Source organism: Oncorhynchus keta, unplaced genomic scaffold (genome assembly GCF_023373465.1).
Source record: "Oncorhynchus keta strain PuntledgeMale-10-30-2019 unplaced genomic scaffold, Oket_V2 Un_contig_1343_pilon_pilon, whole genome shotgun sequence".
Lineage (NCBI taxonomy): Eukaryota > Metazoa > Chordata > Actinopteri > Salmoniformes > Salmonidae > Oncorhynchus > Oncorhynchus keta.
Window position 1 is genome coordinate 111,921 of NW_026278221.1, and position 20,632 is coordinate 132,552.

At 46.1% G+C, this 20,632-nt stretch overlaps 1 protein-coding gene and 1 long non-coding RNA gene across 3 annotated transcripts in view; both read left to right on the forward strand.

Moving 5' to 3' along the window:
* The window catches only part of LOC127918162 (DNA helicase B-like), a gene marked incomplete at its 3' end in the record, with an annotated part of 34,094 nt that extends 13,562 nt beyond the window's left edge, over positions 1-20,532 (forward strand). Inside the window, exons 7-15 of the mRNA XM_052501441.1 lie at positions 2,609-2,750; positions 3,023-3,168; positions 3,244-3,328; positions 15,189-15,248; positions 16,559-16,772; positions 16,940-17,095; positions 17,243-18,058; positions 18,121-18,231; positions 20,274-20,532. Coding sequence (XP_052357401.1) covers positions 2,609-2,750; positions 3,023-3,168; positions 3,244-3,328; positions 15,189-15,248; positions 16,559-16,772; positions 16,940-17,095; positions 17,243-18,058; positions 18,121-18,231; positions 20,274-20,532 — 1,989 coding nt within the window. The remainder of the gene's footprint in view (positions 1-2,608; positions 2,751-3,022; positions 3,169-3,243; positions 3,329-15,188; positions 15,249-16,558; positions 16,773-16,939; positions 17,096-17,242; positions 18,059-18,120; positions 18,232-20,273) is intronic.
* LOC127918161 (uncharacterized) lies at positions 4,157-5,217 on the forward strand. Of its 2 annotated transcripts, none has more exons than XR_008099228.1 (3): positions 4,157-4,281; positions 4,700-4,786; positions 5,097-5,217. It is a non-coding gene; the product is annotated as an uncharacterized LOC127918161 (long non-coding RNA). The 2 variants fall into 2 exon arrangements; XR_008099229.1 differs by lacking the exon at positions 4,700-4,786 and adding an exon at positions 4,814-4,900.
* Positions 20,533-20,632: the final 100 nt, after the last annotated feature.

A 20,632-nucleotide genomic window follows, 5' to 3' on the forward strand; every position in this document is an offset into this window, starting at 1 on the left:
AAGGGCTAGGGCTTAAGGGTTAGGACTTAAGGGCTAGGACTTAAGGGTTAGGACTTACTGACTGTTTGTCTGGGGGATGCTGTCAGCTGACCACTATCCAGCCGGTCAACTTCTTGTCAAATCAAAATCAAGTCAAATGTTTTTAATCACATACACGTGGTTAGCAGATGTTAATGCGAGTGTAGCGAAATGCTTGTGCTTCTAGTTCCCACAGTGCAGTAATATCTAACAGGTAATCTAACGATTCCCCAACAACTACCTTTTATAGGGATGGAATGAGATTCTGTACATATATGGAGGAACGATGACAGGATGCAATAGATGGTACATACAGTATATACAGTTGAAGTTTACATACACTTAGGTTGGAGTCATTAAAACTCGTTTTTCAACCACTCCACACATTTCTTGTTAACAAACTATAGTTTTGGCAAGTCGGTTAGGACCTCTACTTTGTGCATGACACAAGTCATTTTTCCAACAATTGTTTACAGACAGATTATTTCACTTATAATTCACTGTATCACAATTCCAGTGGGTCAGAAGTTTAAAAACAATAAGTTGACTGTGCCTTTAAACAGCTTGGAAAATTCCAGAAAATAATGTCTTTGCTTTAGAAGCTTCTGATAGGCTAATTGACATAATTTGAGTCAATTGGAGGTGTACCTGTGGATGTATTTCAAGGCCTACCTTCAAACTTTGCTTGACATCATGGGGAAATCAAAAGAAATCAGCCAAGACCTCAGAAAATAAATTGTAGACCTCCACAAGTCTGGTTCATCCTTGGGAGCAATTTCCAAACGCCTGAAGGTTCCATGTTCATCTGTACAAACAATAGTACACAAGTATAAACACCATGGGACCACACAGCCGACATACCGCTCAGGAAGGAGACGCATTCTGTCTCCTAGAGATGAACGTACTTTGGTGTGAAAAGTGCAAATCAATCCCAGAACAACAGCAAAGGACCTTGTGAAGATTCTGGAGGAAACAGATACAAAAGTATCTATATCCACAGTAAAACGAGTCCTATATTGACATAACCTGAAAGGCTGCACAGCAAGGAAGAAGCCACTGCTCCAAAACCGCCATAAAAAAGCCAGACTACAGTTTGCAACTGCACATGGGGACAAAGATCGTACTTTTTGGAGAAATTTCCTTTGGTCTGATGAAACAAAAATATAACTGTTTGGCCATAATGACCGTCGTTATGTTTGGAGGAAAAAGGGGGAGGCTTGCAAGCTGAAGAACACCATCCCAACCGTGAAGCACGGGGGTGGCAGCATCATGTTGTGGGGGTGCTTTTCTACAGGAGGGACTGGTGCACTTCACAAAATCGATGCCCAAGTTAAACCATTTAAAGGCAATGCTACCAAATACTAATTGAGTGTATGTAAACTTCTGACCCACTGAGAATGTGATGAAAGAAATAAAAGCTGAAATAAATCATTCTCTCTACTATTATTCTGACATTTCACGTTCTTAAAATAAAGTGTTGATCCTAACTGACCTAAAACAGGGACATTTTACTAGGATTAAATGTCAGGAATTGTGAAAAACTGTGTTTAAATGTAATTGGCTAAGGTGTATGTAAACTTCCGACTTCAACTGTCCATATGAGATATGAGTAATGTAAGATATGTAAACATAGTTTAAAGTGCCTAGTGAGTCTCTATGAAGGCAGCAGCCTCTGAGTTAGTGATGGCTGTTTAGCAGTCTGATGGCCTTGAGATCGAGAGACTGAAAAACAGCTTCTGTCTCAGCTTTGATGCACCTGTACTGACCTCGCCTCTGGATGGTAGCGGGGTGAACAGGCAGTGGCTCGGGTGGTTGTTGTCCTTGATGATCTTTTTGGCCTTCCTGTGACATCGGGTGGCGTAGGTCTCCTGGAGGGCAGGGGATGTGTTGTGCCTTGCGGTTGAGGGCGGTGCAGTTGCTGTTACCTGACGGTGATACAGGATGCTCTCAATTGTGAATCTTTTAAAGTTTTGTCAGGGTTCTAGGTGACAAGCCACATTTTTTTTTTTCAGCCTCTTGAGGTTGAAGAGGCGCTGCTGCGCCTTCTTCACCACACTGTCTGTGTGGGTGCACCATTTCAGTTTGTCTGTGATGTGTATGCCGAGGAACTTAACTTTCCACCTTCTACACTACTGTCCCATCGATGTGGATAGGGGGGTGATGCCTCTGCTGTTTCCTGAAGTCCACGATCATCTCCTTTGTTTTGTTGACGTTGAGCGAGAGGTTGTTTTCCTGACACCACACTCCTACCTATAGGCTGTCTCGTCGTTGTTGTTGGTGGTAATCAAGCCCACTACTGTTGTGTCATCTGCAAACTTGATGATTGAGTTGGAGGCGTGCATGGCCACTCAGTCATGGGTGAACAGGGAGTACAGGAAAGGGCTGAGCACGCACCCCTGTGGGGCCCCAGTGTTGAGGGTCAGCGAAGTGGAAATGTTGTTTCCTACCTTCACCACCTGGGGGCAGCCCGTCAGGAAGTATGGTCTGTTCCACAGTCTGCCTGTTTGTCTAGGTGATGTGCGTCAGCTGCCCAGTATCCAGCCAGGAAACACCTTGTATGGTCTGTTCCACAGTCTGCCTGTTTGTCTAGGTGATGTGCGTCAGCTGCCCAGTATCCAGCCAGGAAACATCTTGTATGACCTGTTCCACAGTCTGGGCCGAGCCCATTGGGCCATCGAGATGAGGACCAATCACAGAGCTGAGTCTCAACTCATCGTCAACAACGCCGGACAGTAAATATGGCATTGGTTTTTGTCTTTTAGTTTTCAAACAAACGTAAAAATACCACAGTGACTCTTTGATAATATAAAATAAAAATAACCATGAATTAATTCAGTATGTAAATAGAATAAAGTTCAGATAAAACTTTGCAAATTCAGATATTATTTATTATTATTATTTTTTTAATTATAAAATATTTTTTTAACCTGTTTTTGTCATGTCCTGATACCATGAGAAACGAAAAATCCTGCGTCTGTCCTTTAAAAAAAAAAAAAAAAATTAGAATCGCAGAGATGGGGATGAATCGTAGTTTCAGACCGCTCCACTACGACGCCATCTTGGATCTGAATGGAAGCTACACCATGCCCTCTGAAGACAAGAGGTTCATCCTCATCCTGCTGCCCAACACCACCGAGGACTCTGACTATGGTGAGAACACCGTGGACACCATCTGAAAACACAGAACACTACCAATATAATGCAACACAATGTGTTGTTATTCAGACCTTCAGGTGGCTATCGAACTCTTATTGGAAGCTGCTCCAGGACTGAAGAATGACGCCACGTCACAGTTCATCGCCTTCAGAAGGTAAGACGAGCATTACACAGTAGAGGGGTCAGACATGTAGAGGTTATCTACACCTATAACACTATAGGGACAGTAGGGACAGTAGAGGTTATCTACACCTATAACACTATAGGGACAGTAGAGGTTATCTACACCTATAACACTATAGGGACAGTAGAGGTTATCTACACCTATAACACTATAGGGACAGTAGAGGTTATCTACACCTATAACACTATAGGGACAGTAGAGGTTATCTACACCTATAACACTATAGGGACAGTAGAGGTTATCTACACCTATAACACTATAGGGACAGTAGAGGGTTGTCTCTATAACACTATAGGGACAGTAGAGGGTTATCTACACCTATAACACTATAGGGACAGTAGAGGTTATCTACACCTATAACACTATAGGGACAGTAGAGGTTATCTACACCTATAACACTATAGGGACAGTAGAGGTTATCTACACCTATAACACTATAGGGACAGTAGAGGTTATCTACACCTATAACACTATAGGGACAGTAGAGGTTATCTACACCTATAACACTATAGGGACAGTAGAGGTTATCTACACCTATAACACTATAGGGACAGTAGAGGTTATCTACACCTATAACACTATAGGGACAGTAGAGGTTATCTACACCTATAACACTATAGGGACAGTAGAGGTTATCTACACCTATAACACTATAGGGACAGTAGAGGTTATCTACACCTATAACACTATAGGGACAGTAGAGGTTATCTACACCTATAACACTATAGGGACAGTAGAGAGGTTATCTACACCTATAACACTATAGGGACAGTAGAGGGGTTCTCTATACTATAGGGACAGTAGAGGGGTTCTCTATACTATAGGGACAGTAGAGGGGTTCTCTATACTATAGGGACAGTAGAGGGGTTCTCTATACTATAGGGACAGTAGAGGGGTTCTCTATACTATAGGGACAGTAGAGGGTTCTCTATACCATTGATACTACAGGGACAGTAGAGGGGTTCTCTATACTATAAGGACAGTAGAGGGTTCTCTATACTATAGGGACAGTAGAGGGTTCTCTACACCATTGATACTACAGGGACAGTAGAGGGTTCTCTATACTACTACAGGGACAGTAGAGGGGTTCTCTATACTATAGGGACAGTAGAGGGTTCTCTATACTATAGGGACAGTAGAGGGGTTCTCTATACTATAGGGACAGTAGAGGGGTTCTCTATACTACAGGGACAGTAGAGGGGTTCTCTATACTATAGGACAGTAGAGGGTTCTCTATACTACAGGGACAGTAGAGGGGTTCTCTATACTACAGGGACAGTAGAGGGGTTCTCTATACTACAGGGACAGTAGAGGGTTCTCTATACTATAGGGACAGTAGAGGGTTCTCTATACTATAGGGACAGTAGAGGGGTTCTCTATACTATAGGGACAGTAGAGGGGTTCTCTATACTATAGGGACAGTAGAGGGTTCTCTATACTATAGGGACAGTAGAGGGTTCTCTATACTATAGGGACAGTAGAGGGGTTCTCTATACTATAGGGACAGTAGAGGGGTTCTCTATACTATAGGGACAGTAGAGGGTTCTCTATACTATAGGGACAGGACAGGACAGTAGAGGGTTCTCTATACTATAGGGACAGTAGAGGGGTTCTCTATACTATAGGGACAGTAGAGGGTTCTCTATACTATAGGGACAGTAGAGGGGTTAGGGACAGTAGAGGGTTCTCTATACTATAGGGACAGTAGAGGGGTTCTCATACTATAGGGACAGTAGAGGGTTCTCTATACTATAGGGACAGTAGAGGGGTTCTCTATACTATAGGGACAGTAGAGGGGTTCTCTATACTATAGGGACAGTAGAGGGGTTCTCTATACTATAGGGACAGTAGAGGGGTTCTCTATACTATAGGGACAGTAGAGGGTTCTCTATACTATAGGGACAGTAGAGGGTTCTCTATACTATAGGGACAGTAGAGGGTTCTCTATACTACAAGGACAGTAGAGGGTTCTCTATACTATAGGGACAGTAGAGGGTTCTCTATACTACAGGGACAGTAGAGGGGTTCTCTATACTACAGGGACAGTAGAGGGTTCTCTATACTACAGGGACAGTAGAGGGTTCTCTATACTACAGGGACAGTAGAGGGTTCTCTATACTACAGGGACAGTAGAGGGGTTCTCTATACTACAGGGACAGTAGAGGGGTTCTCTATACTACAGGGACAGTAGAGGGGTTCTCTATACTACAGGGACAGTAGAGGGGTTCTCTATACTACAGGGACAGTAGAGGGTTCTCTATACTACAGGACAGTAGAGGGGTTCTCTATACTACAGGGACAGTAGAGGGTTCTCTATACTACAGGGACAGTAGAGGGGTTCTCTATACTACAGGGACAGTAGAGGGGTTCTCTATACTACAGGGACAGTAGAGGGGTTCTCTATACTACAGGGACAGTAGAGGGTTCTCTATACTACAGGGACAGTAGAGGGGTTCTCTATACTACAGGGACAGTAGAGGGGTTCTCTATACTACAGGGACAGTAGAGGGTTCTCTATACTACAGGGACAGTAGAGGGGTTCTCTATACTACAGGGACAGTAGAGGGGTTCTCTATACTATAGGGACAGTAGAGGGTTCTCTATACTACAGGACAGTAGAGGGTTCTCTATACTATAGGGACAGTAGAGGGTTCTCTATACCAGGACAGTAGAGGGTTCTCTATACTACAGGGACAGTAGAGGGGTTCTCTATACTACAGGGACAGTAGAGGGTTCTCTATACTACAGGGACAGTAGAGGGGTTCTCTATACTACAGGGACAGTAGAGGGTTCCCTATACTACAGGGACAGTAGAGGGGTTCCCTATACTACAGGGACAGTAGAGGGTTCCTATACTACAGGACAGTAGAGGGGTTCCTATACTACAGGGACAGTAGAGGGTTCCCTATACTACAGGGACAGTAGAGGGGTTCCTATACTACAGGGACAGTAGAGGGTTCCCTATACTACAGGGACAGTAGAGGGGTTCCCTATACTACAGGGACAGTAGAGGGGTTCCCTATACTACAGGGACAGTAGAGGGGTTCCTATACTACAGGGACAGTAGAGGGGTTCCCTATACTACAGGGACAGTAGAGGGTTCCCTATACTACAGGGACAGTAGAGGGTTCCCTATACTATAGGGACAGTAGAGGGGTTCCCTATACTACAGGGACAGTAGAGGGGTTCCCTATACTACAGGGACAGTAGAGGGGTTCCTATACTACAGGGACAGTAGAGGGTTCCCTATACTACAGGGACAGTAGAGGGTTCCCTATACTATAGGGACAGTAGAGGGTTCCCTATACTACAGGGACAGTAGAGGGGTTCCTATACTATAGGGACAGTAGAGGGGTTCCTATACTATAGGGACAGTAGAGGGTTCCCTATACTATAGGGACAGTAGAGGGTTCCCTATACTATAGGGACATAGGGAGAGGGTTCCCTATACCATAGGGACAGTAGAGGGTTCCCTATACTATAGGGACAGTAGAGGGGTTCCCTATACTATAGGGACAGTAGAGGGTTTCCCTATACTATAGGGACAGTAGAGGGGTTCCCTATACTATAGGGACAGTAGAGGGGTTCCCTATACTATAGGGACAGTAGAGGGGTTCCCTATACTATAGGGACAGTAGAGGGTTCCCTATACTATAGGGACAGTAGAGGGTTCCCTATACTATAGGGACAGTAGAGGGTTCCCTATACTATAGGGACAGTAGAGGGGTTCCCTATACTATAGGGACAGTAGAGGGTTCCTATACTATAGGGACAGTAGAGGGTTCCCTATACTATAGGGACAGTAGAGGGTTCCCTATACTATAGGGACAGTAGAGGGGTTCCCTATACTATAGGGACAGTAGAGGGGTTCCCTATACTATAGGGACAGTAGAGGGTTCCCTATACTATAGGGACAGTAGAGGGGTTCCCTATACTATAGGGACAGTAGAGGGGTTCCCTATACTATAGGGACAGTAGAGGGTTCCCTATACTATAGGGACAGTAGAGGGTTCCCTATACTATAGGGACAGTAGAGGGTTCCTATACTATAGGGACAGTAGAGGGTTCCCTATACTATAGGGACAGTAGAGGGGTTCCCTATACTATAGGGACAGTAGAGGGTTCCTATACTATAGGGACAGTAGAGGGGTTCCCTATACTATAGGGACAGTAGAGGGTTCCCTATACTATAGGGACAGTAGAGGGTTCCCTATACTATAGGACAGTAGAGGGTTCCCTATACTATAGGGACAGTAGAGGGTTCCCTATACTATAGGGACAGTAGAGGGTTCCCTATACTATAGGGACAGTAGAGGGTTCCCTATACTATAGGGACAGTAGAGGGTTCCCTATACTATAGGGACAGTAGAGGGTTCCCTATACTATAGGGACAGTAGAGGGTTCCCTATACTATAGGGACAGTAGAGGGGTTCCTATACTATAGGGACAGTAGAGGGGTTCCCTATACTATAGGGACAGTAGAGGGGTTCCCTATACTATAGGGACAGTAGAGGGTTCCCTATACTATAGGGACAGTAGAGGGTTCCCTATACTATAGGGACAGTAGAGGGTTCCCTATACTATAGGGACAGTAGAGGGTTCCCTATACTATAGGGACAGTAGAGGGTTCCCTATACTATAGGGACAGTAGAGGGTTCCCTATACTATAGGGACAGTAGAGGGGTTCCCTATACTATAGGGACAGTAGAGGGTTCCCTATACTATAGGGACAGTAGAGGGTTCCCTATACTATAGGGACAGTAGAGGGTTCCCTATACTATAGGGACAGTAGAGGGGTTCCTATACTATAGGGACAGTAGAGGGGTTCCCTATACTATAGGGACAGTAGAGGGGTTCCCTATACTATAGGGACAGTAGAGGGTTCCCTATACTATAGGGACAGTAGAGGGGTTCCCTATACTATAGGGACAGTAGAGGGGTTCCCTATACTATAGGGACAGTAGAGGGTTCCCTATACTATAGGGACAGTAGAGGGTTCCCTATACTATAGGGACAGTAGAGGGGTTCCCTATACTATAGGGACAGTAGAGGGTTCCCTATACTATAGGGACAGTAGAGGGTTCCCTATACTATAGGGACAGTAGGGGTTCCCTATACTATAGGGACAGTAGAGGGTTCCCTATACTATAGGGACAGTAGAGGGTTCCCTATACTATAGGGACAGTAGAGGGTTCCTATACTATAGGGACAGTAGAGGGGTTCCCTATACTATAGGGACAGTAGAGGGGTTCCCTATACTATAGGGACAGTAGAGGGTTCCCTATACTATAGGGACAGTAGAGGGTTCCCTATACTATAGGGACAGTAGAGGGTTCCCTATACTATAGGGACAGTAGAGGGTTCCCTATACTATAGGGACAGTAGAGGGTTCCTATACTATAGGGACAGTAGAGGGTTCCCTATACTATAGGGACAGTAGAGGGGTTCCCTATACTATAGGGACAGTAGAGGGTTCCCTATACTATAGGGACTGTAGAGGGGTTCCCTATACTATAGGGACTGTAGAGGGGTTCCCTATACTATAGGGACAGTAGAGGGTTCCCTATACTATAGGGACTGTAGAGGGGTTCCCTATACTATAGGGACAGTAGAGGGGTTCCCTATACTATAGGGACAGTAGAGGGGTTCCCTATACTATAGGGACAGTAGAGGGGTTCCCTATACTATAGGGACAGTAGAGGGGTTCCCTATACTATAGGGACAGTAGAGGGGTTCCCTATACTATAGGGACAGTAGAGGGGTTCCCTATACTATAGGGACAGTAGAGGGGTTCCCTATACTATAGGGACAGTAGAGGGGTTCCCTATACTATAGGGACAGTAGAGGGGTTCCCTATACTATAGGGACAGTAGAGGGGTTCCCTATACTATAGGGACAGTAGAGGGGTTCCCTATACTATAGGGACAGTAGAGGGTTCCCTATACTATAGGGACAGTAGAGGGTTCCCTATACTATAGGGACAGTAGAGGGGTTCCCTATACTATAGGGACAGTAGAGGGTTCCCTATACTATAGGGACAGTAGAGGGTTCCCTATACTATAGGGACAGTAGAGGGTTCCCTATACTATAGGGACAGTAGAGGGGTTCCCTATACTATAGGGACAGTAGAGGGGTTCCCTATACTATAGGGACAGTAGAGGGTTCCCTATACTATAGGGACAGTAGAGGGTTCCCTATACTATAGGGACAGTAGAGGGGTTCCCTATACTATAGGGACAGTAGAGGGTTCCTATACTATAGGGACAGTAGAGGGGTTCCCTATACTATAGGGACAGTAGAGGGGTTCCCTATACTATAGGACAGTAGAGGGGGGACAGTAGAGGGTTCCCTATACTATAGGGACAGTAGAGGGTTCCCTATACTATAGGGACAGTAGAGGGTTCCTATACTATAGGGACAGTAGAGGGTTCCCTATACTATAGGGACAGTAGAGGGGTTCCCTATACTATAGGACAGTAGAGGGTTCCCTATACTATAGGGACAGTAGAGGGGTTCCCTATACTATAGGACAGTAGAGGGTTCCCTATACTATAGGGACAGTAGAGGGGTTCCCTATACTATAGGGACAGTAGAGGGGTTCCCTATACTATAGGGACAGTAGAGGGTTCCCTATACTATAGGGACAGTAGAGGGGTTCCCTATACTATAGGGACAGTAGAGGGGGTTCCCTATACTATAGGGACAGTAGAGGGGTTCCCTATACTATAGGGACAGTAGAGGGTTCCCTATACTATAGGGACAGTAGAGGGGTTCCCTATACTATAGGGACAGTAGAGGGTTCCCTATACTATAGGGACAGTAGAGGGTTCCCTATACTATAGGGACAGTAGAGGGGTTCCCTATACTATAGGGACAGTAGAGGGTTCCCTATACTATAGGGACAGTAGAGGGTTCCCTATACTATAGGGACAGTAGAGGGTTCCTATACTATAGGGACAGTAGAGGGGTTCCCTATACTATAGGGACAGTAGAGGGTTCCTATACTATAGGGACAGTAGAGGGTTCCCTATACTATAGGGACAGTAGAGGGTTCCCTATACTATAGGGACAGTAGAGGGGTTCCCTATACTATAGGGACAGTAGAGGGGTTCCCTATACTATAGGGACAGTAGAGGGTTCCCTATACTATAGGGACAGTAGAGGGTTCCCTATACTATAGGGACAGTAGAGGGTTCCCTATACTATAGGGACAGTAGAGGGGTTCCCTATACTATAGGGACAGTAGAGGGGTTCCCTATACTATAGGGACAGTAGGGTTCCCTATACTATAGGGACAGTAGAGGGTTCCCTATACTATAGGGACAGTAGAGAGGGTTCCCTATACTATAGGGACAGTAGAGGGTTCCCTATACTATAGGGACAGTAGAGGGGTTCCCTATACTATAGGGACAGTAGAGGGTTCCCTATACTATAGGGACAGTAGAGGGTTCCCTATACTATAGGGACAGTAGAGGGTTCCCTATACTATAGGGACAGTAGAGGGGTTCCCTATACTATAGGGACAGTAGAGGGTTCCCTATACTATAGGGACAGTAGAGGGGTTCCCTATACTATAGGGACAGTAGAGGGTTCCTATACTATAGGGACAGTAGAGGGTTCCCTATACTATAGGGACAGTAGAGGGGTTCCCTATACTATAGGGACAGTAGAGGGTTCCCTATACTATAGGGACAGTAGAGGGTTCCCTATACTATAGGGACAGTAGAGGGGTTCCCTATACTATAGGACAGTAGAGGGTTCCCTATACTATAGGGACAGTAGAGGGGTTCCCTATACTATAGGGACAGTAGAGGGTTCCTATACTATAGGGACAGTAGAGGGTTCCCTATACTATAGGGACAGTAGAGGGTTCCCTATACTATAGGGACAGTAGAGGGGTTCCCTATACTATAGGGACAGTAGAGGGGTTCCCTATACTATAGGGACAGTAGAGGGTTCCCTATACTATAGGGACAGTAGAGGGGTTCCCTATACTATAGGGACAGTAGAGGGTTCCCTATACTATAGGGACAGTAGAGGGTTCCCTATACTATAGGGACAGTAGAGGGGTTCCCTATACTATAGGGACAGTAGAGGGGTTCCCTATACTATAGGACAGTAGAGGGTTCCCTATACTATAGGGACAGTAGAGGGGTTCCCTATACTATAGGGACAGTAGAGGGGTTCCCTATACTATAGGGACAGTAGAGGGTTCCCTATACTATAGGGACAGTAGAGGGGGTTCCCTATACTATAGGGACAGTAGAGGGGTTCCCTATACTATAGGGACAGTAGAGGGGTTCCCTATACTATAGGGACAGTAGAGGGGTTCCCTATACTATAGGGACAGTAGAGGGGTTCCCTATACTATAGGGACAGTAGAGGGGTTCCCTATACTATAGGGACAGTAGAGGGGTTCCCTATACTATAGGGACAGTAGAGGGTTCCCTATACTATAGGGACAGTAGAGGGGTTCCCTATACTATAGGGACAGTAGAGGGGTTCCCTATACTATAGGGACAGTAGAGGGGTTCCCTATACTATAGGGACAGTAGAGGGGTTCCCTATACTATAGGGACAGTAGAGGGTTCCCTATACTATAGGGACAGTAGAGGGTTCCCTATACTATAGGGACAGTAGAGGGTTCCTATACTATAGGGACAGTAGAGGGTTCCCTATACTATAGGGACAGTAGAGGGGTTCCCTATACTATAGGGACAGTAGAGGGTTCCCTATACTATAGGGACAGTAGAGGGTTCCCTATACTATAGGGACAGTAGAGGGTTCCCTATACTATAGGGACAGTAGAGGGTTCCCTATACTATAGGGACAGTAGAGGGGTTCCCTATACTATAGGGACAGTAGAGGGTTCCCTATACTATAGGGACAGTAGAGGGGTTCCCTATACTATAGGGACAGTAGAGGGGTTCCCTATACTATAGGGACAGTAGAGGGGTTCCCTATACTATAGGGACAGTAGAGGGTTCCTATACTATAGGGACAGTAGAGGGTTCCCTATACTATAGGGACAGTAGAGGGTTCCCTATACTATAGGGACAGTAGAGGGTTCCCTATACTATAGGGACAGTAGAGGGGTTCCCTATACTATAGGGACAGTAGAGGGGTTCCCTATACTATAGGGACAGTAGAGGGGTTCCCTATACTATAGGGACAGTAGAGGGGTTCCTATACTATAGGGACAGTAGAGGGGTTCCCTATACTATAGGGACAGTAGAGGGGTTCCCTATACTATAGGGACAGTAGAGGGTTCCCTATACTATAGGGACAGTAGAGGGTTCCCTATACTATAGGGACAGTAGAGGGTTCCCTATACTATAGGGACAGTAGAGGGTTCCCTATACTATAGGGACAGTAGAGGGGTTCCCTATACTATAGGGACAGTAGAGGGTTCCCTATACTATAGGGACAGTAGAGGGTTCCCTATACTATAGGGACAGTAGAGGGGGTTCCCTATACTATAGGGACAGTAGAGGGGTTCCTATACTATAGGGACAGTAGAGGGTTCCTATACTATAGGACAGTAGAGGGTTCCCTATACTATAGGGACAGTAGAGGGGTTCCCTATACTATAGGGACAGTAGAGGGTTCCCTATACTATAGGGACAGTAGAGGGTTCCCTATACCATAGGACAGTAGAGGGGTTCCCTATACTATAGGGACAGTAGAGGGTTCCCTATACTATAGGGACAGTAGAGGGTTCCCTATACTATAGGGACAGTAGAGGGTTCCCTATACTATAGGACAGTAGAGGGTTCCCTATACTATAGGGACAGTAGAGGGGTTCCCTATACTATAGGGACAGTAGAGGGTTCCCTATACTATAGGGACAGTAGAGGGTTCCCTATACTATAGGGACAGTAGAGGGGTTCCCTATACTATAGGGACAGTAGAGGGTTCCCTATACTATAGGGACAGTAGAGGGTTCCTATACTATAGGGACAGTAGAGGGTTCCCTATACTATAGGACAGTAGAGGGGTTCCCTATACTATAGGGACAGTAGAGGGGTTCCTATACTATAGGGACAGTAGAGGGTTCCCTATACTATAGGGACAGTAGAGGGGTTCCCTATACTATAGGGACAGTAGAGGGGTTCCCTATACTATAGGGACAGTAGAGGGTTCCCTATACTATAGGGACAGTAGAGGGTTCCCTATACTATAGGACAGTAGAGGGGTTCCCTATACTATAGGACAGTAGAGGGTTCCCTATACTATAGGGACAGTAGAGGGTTCCCTATACTATAGGGACAGTAGAGGGTTCCCTATACTATAGGGACAGTAGAGGGTTCCCTATACTATAGGGACAGTAGAGGGTTCCCTATACTATAGGGACAGTAGAGGGGTTCCCTATACTATAGGGACAGTAGAGGGTTCCCTATACTATAGGACAGTAGAGGGGTTCCCTATACTATAGGGACAGTAGAGGGGTTCCCTATACTATAGGGACAGTAGAGGGGGTTCCCTATACTATAGGGACAGTAGAGGGGTTCCCTATACTATAGGGACAGTAGAGGGTTCCCTATACTATAGGGACAGTAGAGGGTTCCCTATACTATAGGGACAGTAGAGGGTTCCCTATACTATAGGACAGTAGAGGGGTTCCCTATACTATAGGGACAGTAGAGGGTTCCCTATACTATAGGGACAGTAGAGGGGTTCCCTATACTATAGGACAGTAGAGGGTTCCCTATACTATAGGGACAGTAGAGGGGTTCCCTATACTATAGGGACAGTAGAGGGTTCCCTATACTATAGGGACAGTAGAGGGGTTCCCTATACTATAGGACAGTAGAGGGTTCCTATACTATAGGGACAGTAGAGGGGTTCCCTATACTATAGGGACAGTAGAGGGGTTCCCTATACTATAGGGACAGTAGAGGGTTCCCTATACTATAGGGACAGTAGAGGGTTCCCTATACTATAGGGACAGTAGAGGGTTCCCTATACTATAGGGACAGTAGAGGGTTCCCTATACTATAGGGACAGTAGAGGGGTTCCCTATACTATAGGGACAGTAGAGGGTTCCCTATACTATAGGGACAGTAGAGGGGTTCCCTATACTATAGGGACAGTAGAGGGGTTCCCTATACTATAGGGACAGTAGAGGGGTTCCCTATACTATAGGGACAGTAGAGGGTTCCCTATACTATAGGGACAGTAGAGGGGTTCCCTATACTATAGGGACAGTAGAGGGGTTCCCTATACTATAGGGACAGTAGAGGGGTTCCCTATACTATAGGGACAGTAGAGGGGTTCCCTATACTATAGGGACAGTAGAGGTTCCTATACTATAGGGACAGTAGAGGGTTCCCTATACTATAGGGACAGTAGAGGGTTCCCTATACCATAGGGACAGTAGAGGGGTTCCCTATACTATAGGGACAGTAGGGGGTTCCCTATACTATAGGGACAGTAGAGGGGTTCCTATACTATAGGACAGTAGAGGGGTTCCCTATACTATAGGGACAGTAGAGGGTTCCCTATACTATAGGGACAGTAGAGAGGGTTCCCTATACTATAGGGACAGTAGAGGGGTTCCCTATACTATAGGGACAGTAGAGGGGTTCCCTATACTATAGGGACAGTAGAGGGGGTTCCCTATACTATAGGGACAGTAGAGGGTTCCCTATACTATAGGGACAGTAGAGGGGTTCCTATACTACAGGGACAGTAGAGGGGTTCCCTATACTACAGGGACAGTAGAGGGGTTCCCTATACTACAGGGACAGTAGAGGGTTCCCTATACTACAGGGACAGTGGAGGGTTCTCTATTAAGACCTGTATCTTAACTGTGGCTGTTTGTTTTCAGGAAGGAGTGTGCCTTGATCAATGAGCTTTGCTGCAAACATTACTGCGACCACCGCACCAAGTAAGTTACTGTACTGCTATAGGAAGTGATGCTGTTTCTACTGCTATAGGAAGTGATGCTGTTTCTACTGCTATAGGAAGTGATGCTGTTTCTACTGCTATAGGAAGTGATGCTGTTTCTACTGCTATAGGAAGTGATGCTGTTTCTACTGCTATAGGAAGTGATGCTGTTTCTACTGCTATAGGAAGTGATGCTGTTTCTACTGCTATAGGAAGTGATGCTGTTTCTACTGCTATAGGAAGTGATGCTGTTTCTACTGCTATAGGAAGTGATGCTGTTTCTACTGCTGTAGGAAGTGATGCTGTTTCTACTGCTATAGGAAGAGATGCTGTTTCTACTGCTATATGAAGAGATGCTGTTTCTACTGCTATAGGAAGTCATGCTGTTTCTACTGCTATAGGAAGAGTTGCTGTTTCTACTGCTATAGGAAGTGATGCTGTTTCTACTGCTATAGGAAGTGATGCTGTTTCTACTGCTATATGAAGAGATGCTGTTTCTACTGCTATAGGAAGTCATGCTGTTTCTACTGCTATATGAAGAGATGCTGTTTTCTACTGCTATAGGAAGAGTTGCTGTTTCTACTGCTATAGGAAGTGATGCTGTTTCTACTGCTATAGGAAGTGATGCTGTTTCTACTGCTATATGAAGAGATGCTGTTTCTACTGCTATAGGAAGTCATGCTGTTTCTACTGCTATAGGAAGTCATGCTGTTTCTACTGCTATAGGAAGTGATGCTGTTTCTACTGCTATATGAAGAGATGCTGTTTCTACTGCTATAGGAAGTCATGCTGTAGGGAGAGATGCAGTTTCTGCCACTAGGGAGGAGGTTAGAAGAGTTTCTACTGCTATAGGAAGTGATGCTGTTTCTACTGCTATAGGAAGTGATGCTGTTTCTACTGCTATAGGAAGAGATGCTGTTTCTACTGCTATAGGAAGTGATGCTGTTTCTACTGCTATAGGAAGTCATGCTGTAGGGAGAGATGCAGTTTCTGCCACTGGGGGAGGAGGTTAGAAGAGTTTCTACTGCTATAGGAAGTGATGCTGTTTCTACTGCTATAGGAAGTCATGCTGTAGGGAGAGATGCAGTTTCTGCCACTGGGGGAGGAGGTTAGAAGAGTTTCTACTGCTGTGTAATGAGTAGACCACCAGATAGAGCTGTTGTAAAAAGGAAGAATGTGCAATGTGAGGAGGCAGAGGGGACTTGCCTCGTCTCCTAGATCTCGTTTGTTTCTGTTAGAAATCCCAGCTGGTCTCCTTATCTGTAGATAGATAAATAATTTGGGTTTGATGTGTCGATCTTTTTACCTCAGAAACAACAAGAACCGACTAGATTTCCAGCCGAGAGATAAAGTCTGCTGTACAAAGAACGGCTACGTCACAGACAGGAACAAGGAAGTGTCTCCTGAAGCAGAGGACTTGGAGAACAGCTACGTATCTGACAGGGACAGGACCAAGCAGAGACTTCCTGTTCTGGACGGAGAGGAGAGACTGAGAGGGAACGGGGCCACACAGAGACGGAAGTGGTGACAAAATGAAGAATAAAGAGCGTCTGTGTAACGGAGAGATATTCTTTATTAAACATGTGAGAAACGAGAGGACCAATAGTTACACGTGTTTTTAGGCTATTCTGTAAGCCGCTCAATTCTAATTGGCTGAGCCGTGCTCTTGGGTTGTGTCTCCTCCTATGACAGGACGTGACCGAGGAGGCGGGCTCACAGCGGAGCAGGAAGCAGAGGTACTTGACTCTGGATGATGGTGACGGACGGATGCTGTGTGTTTCCTTCAGGGAGCTGCAGAGAGAATGTAAACTGCAACACGCCTGGGCTAGGACCATACACACCTTCCAGGTGTGTGTGTGTGTTTTCTCTCTGTCTCCATTCATAAACTGATGAGAGATTGATTTAAACTAAGCAGTTCAGTAGATTCTAACTAGTTAGACATTTTCTCTGATGGAATTCTTCAGTTGTACTGTACCTTCCTTCTCTGTGCGCCAGGGGTCGGAGACCGAGACCATTGTGTACGTGCTGGGTAACGGTAGCGTCCAGACGTGGAAACACGTGTACACGGCTGTGACACGGGGACAGAAGCGTGTATATGTCATAGCCAAGCAGGAGGGCATGGCCTCGGCCATCAAGAGACGCACCATCCCACGTAACACCCGGCTGGGAACCCTGGTCAAAGAGCTGCTGGTCCAGCCTGGGGCTGAGGGGCAGGACCAACCAGACCAGAACCAAGCCCAGCCGGGCACACCTCGCAGGGCAGCCCCAGGCTTCGGGCCTACACAGACCACTCCTCTGGCCTCACAGACACCTAGCTGGTCTCTAAGGACCCCCTACAAAACCCCTATAGCAGCACCCAGACTCCTCTCTACGCCCAGCGTAGCAGTCCCACTTCAGGCCAATCGTGTCCACTCTCCGTCGGTCCTACCCAGGAAGCTGTGGAGAAATGAGCCTCCAACAGCTTCTCAGGCAGATGCCTCAGACACCTCTCTGATGGACGACATCACTTTCAGTCAGGCATATACCTGGTCGCCTATGAACAGCAGCTCTGAGGACCCCTCTCAGGAGCAGCCTGAGTCGTGTGAGGAGGAAGGGATCGAGATGGAGGCTAGCAGCAGCGCTGTAGAGGATGGACACATGGGGAAGAGTTCACATTTAGCTGCTCGGTCTGGGGTTGAGAGCACCCCTTCCAAGAGGACGCTCAGTCCTGACAGTGAGGAACAGAATGTATCTCCTCATAAACAGATCAAGGTAAGAGGAGGAGGTCCTGACAGTGAGGAACAGAATGTATCTCCTCATAAACAGATCAAGGTAAGAGGACGCTCAGTCCTGACAGTGAGGAACAGAATGTGTCTCCTCATAAACAGATCAAGGTAAGAGGAGGAGGTCCTGACAGTGAGGAACAGAATGTATCTCCTCATAAACAGATCAAGGTAAGAGGAGGTCCTGACAGTGAGAAACACAATGTGACTCCTCATAAACAGGTCAAGGTAAGAGGAGGAGGTCCTGACAGTGAGAACACAATGTAACTCATCATAAACAGATCAAGGTAAGAGGAGGAGGTCCTGACAGTGAGAAACACAATGTGACTCCTTGACAATCTGGACCCGCTATTTCTGAAACTATCTGCCGCCATTGTCGCAACCCCTATTACCAGCCTGTTCAACCTCTCTTTCATATCGTCTGAGATCCCCAAGGATTGGAAAGCTGCTGCAGTCATCCCCCTCTTCAAAGGGGGAGACACCCTGGACCCAAACTGCTATAGACCTATATCCATCCTGCCCTGCCTATCTAAGGTCTTCGAAAGCCAAGTCAACAAACAGGTCACTGACCATCTCGAATCCCACCGTACCTTCTCCGCTGTGCAATCTGGTTTCCGAGCCGGTCACGGGTGCACCTCAGCCACACTCAAGGTACTAAACGATATCATAGTTGCCATCGATAAAAGACAGTACTGTGCAGCCGTCTTCATCGACCTCGCCAAGGCTTTCGACTCTGTCAATCACCATATTCTTATCGGCAGACTCAACAGCCTCGGTTTTTTCGGATGACTGCCTTGCCTGGTTCACCAATTACTTTGCAGACAGAGTTCAGTGTGTCAAATCGGAGGGCATGCTGTCCGGTCCTCTGGCAGTCTCTATGGGGGGTGCCACAGGGTTCAATTCTCGGGCCGACTCTTTTCTCTGTATATATCAATGATGTTGCTCTTGCTGCGGGCGATTCCCTGAGAATCTCTCGCAGAGACGACACCATTCTATATACTTCGGCCCGTCATTGACACTGTGCTATCAAACCTCCAAACGAGCTTCAATGCCATACAGCACTCCTTCCGTGGCCTCCAACTGCTCTTAAACGCGAGTAAAACCAAATGCATGCTTTTCAACCGATCGCTGCCTGCACCCGCATGCCCGACTAGCATCACCACCCTGGATGGTTCCGACCTTGAATATGTGGACATCTATAAGTACCTAGGTGTCTGGCTAGACTGCAAACTCTCCTTCCAGACTCACATCAAACATCTCCAATCAAAATCAAATCCAGAGTCGGCTTTCTATTCTGCAACAAAGCCTCCTTCACTCACGCTGCCAAGCTTACCCTAGTAAAACTGACTATCCTACCGATCCTCGACTTGGCGATGTCATCTACAAAATGGCTTCCAACACTCTACTCAGCAAACTGGATGCAGTCTATCACAGTGCCATCCGTTTTGTCACTAAAGCACCTTATACCACCCACCACTGCGACTCTGTATGCTCTAGTCGGCTGGCCCTCACTACATATTCGTCCGCCAGACCCACTGGCTCCAGGTCATCTACAAGTCCATGCTAGGTAAAGCTCCGCCTTATCTCAGTTCACTGGTCACGATGGCAACACCCATCCGTAGCACGCGCTCCAGCAGGTGTATCTCACTGATCATCCCTAAAGCCAACACCTCATTTGCCGCCTTTCGTTCCAGTACTCTGCTGCCTGTGACTGGAACGAATTGCAAAAATCGCTGAGTTGAGACTTTTTTATCTCCTCACCAACTTCAAACATCAGCTATCCGAGCAGCTAACCGATCGCTGCAGCTGTACATAGTCTATAGGTAAATAGCTCACCCTTTTCACCTACCTCATTCCCATACTGTTTTATACTGTTTTTATTTATTTACTTTTCTGCTCTTTTTGCACACCAATATCTCTACCTGTACATGACCATCTGATCATTTATCACTCCAGTGTTAATCTGCAAAATTGTATTATTCGCCTACCTCCTCATGCCTTTTGCACACATTGTATATAGACTGCCCATTTTTTCTACTGTGTTATTGACTTGCTAATTGTTTACTCCATGTGTAACTCTGTGTTGTCTGTTCACACTGCTATGCTTTATCTTGGCCAGGTCGCAGTTGCAAATGAGAACTTGTTCTCAACTAGCCTACCTGGTTAAATAAAGGTGAAATAAAAAAAATTAAAAAAATAAACAGATCAAGGTAAGAGGAGGAGGTCCTGACAGTGAGAAACAGAATGTGACTCCTCATAAACAGATCAAGGTAAGAGGAGGAGGTCCTGACAGTGAGAAACAGAATGTGACTCCTCATAAACAGATCAAGGTAAGAGGAGGAGGTCCTGACAGTGAGAAACACAATGTGACTCCTCATAAACAGATCAAGGTAAGAGGAGGAGGTCCTGACAGTGAGAAACAGAATGTGACTCCTCATAAACAGGTCAAGGTAAGAGGAGGAGGTCCTGACAGTGAGAAACACAATGTAACTCCTCATAAACAGATCAAGGTAAGAGGAGGAGGTAGAAGTGTTAGTAGAAGTGGTTGAGGTGGGAGGAGGGGTTATTTTAGAAGTGGTTGAGTGGAGGGGAGGGGTTATTTTTAGTAGAAGTGGTTGAGGTG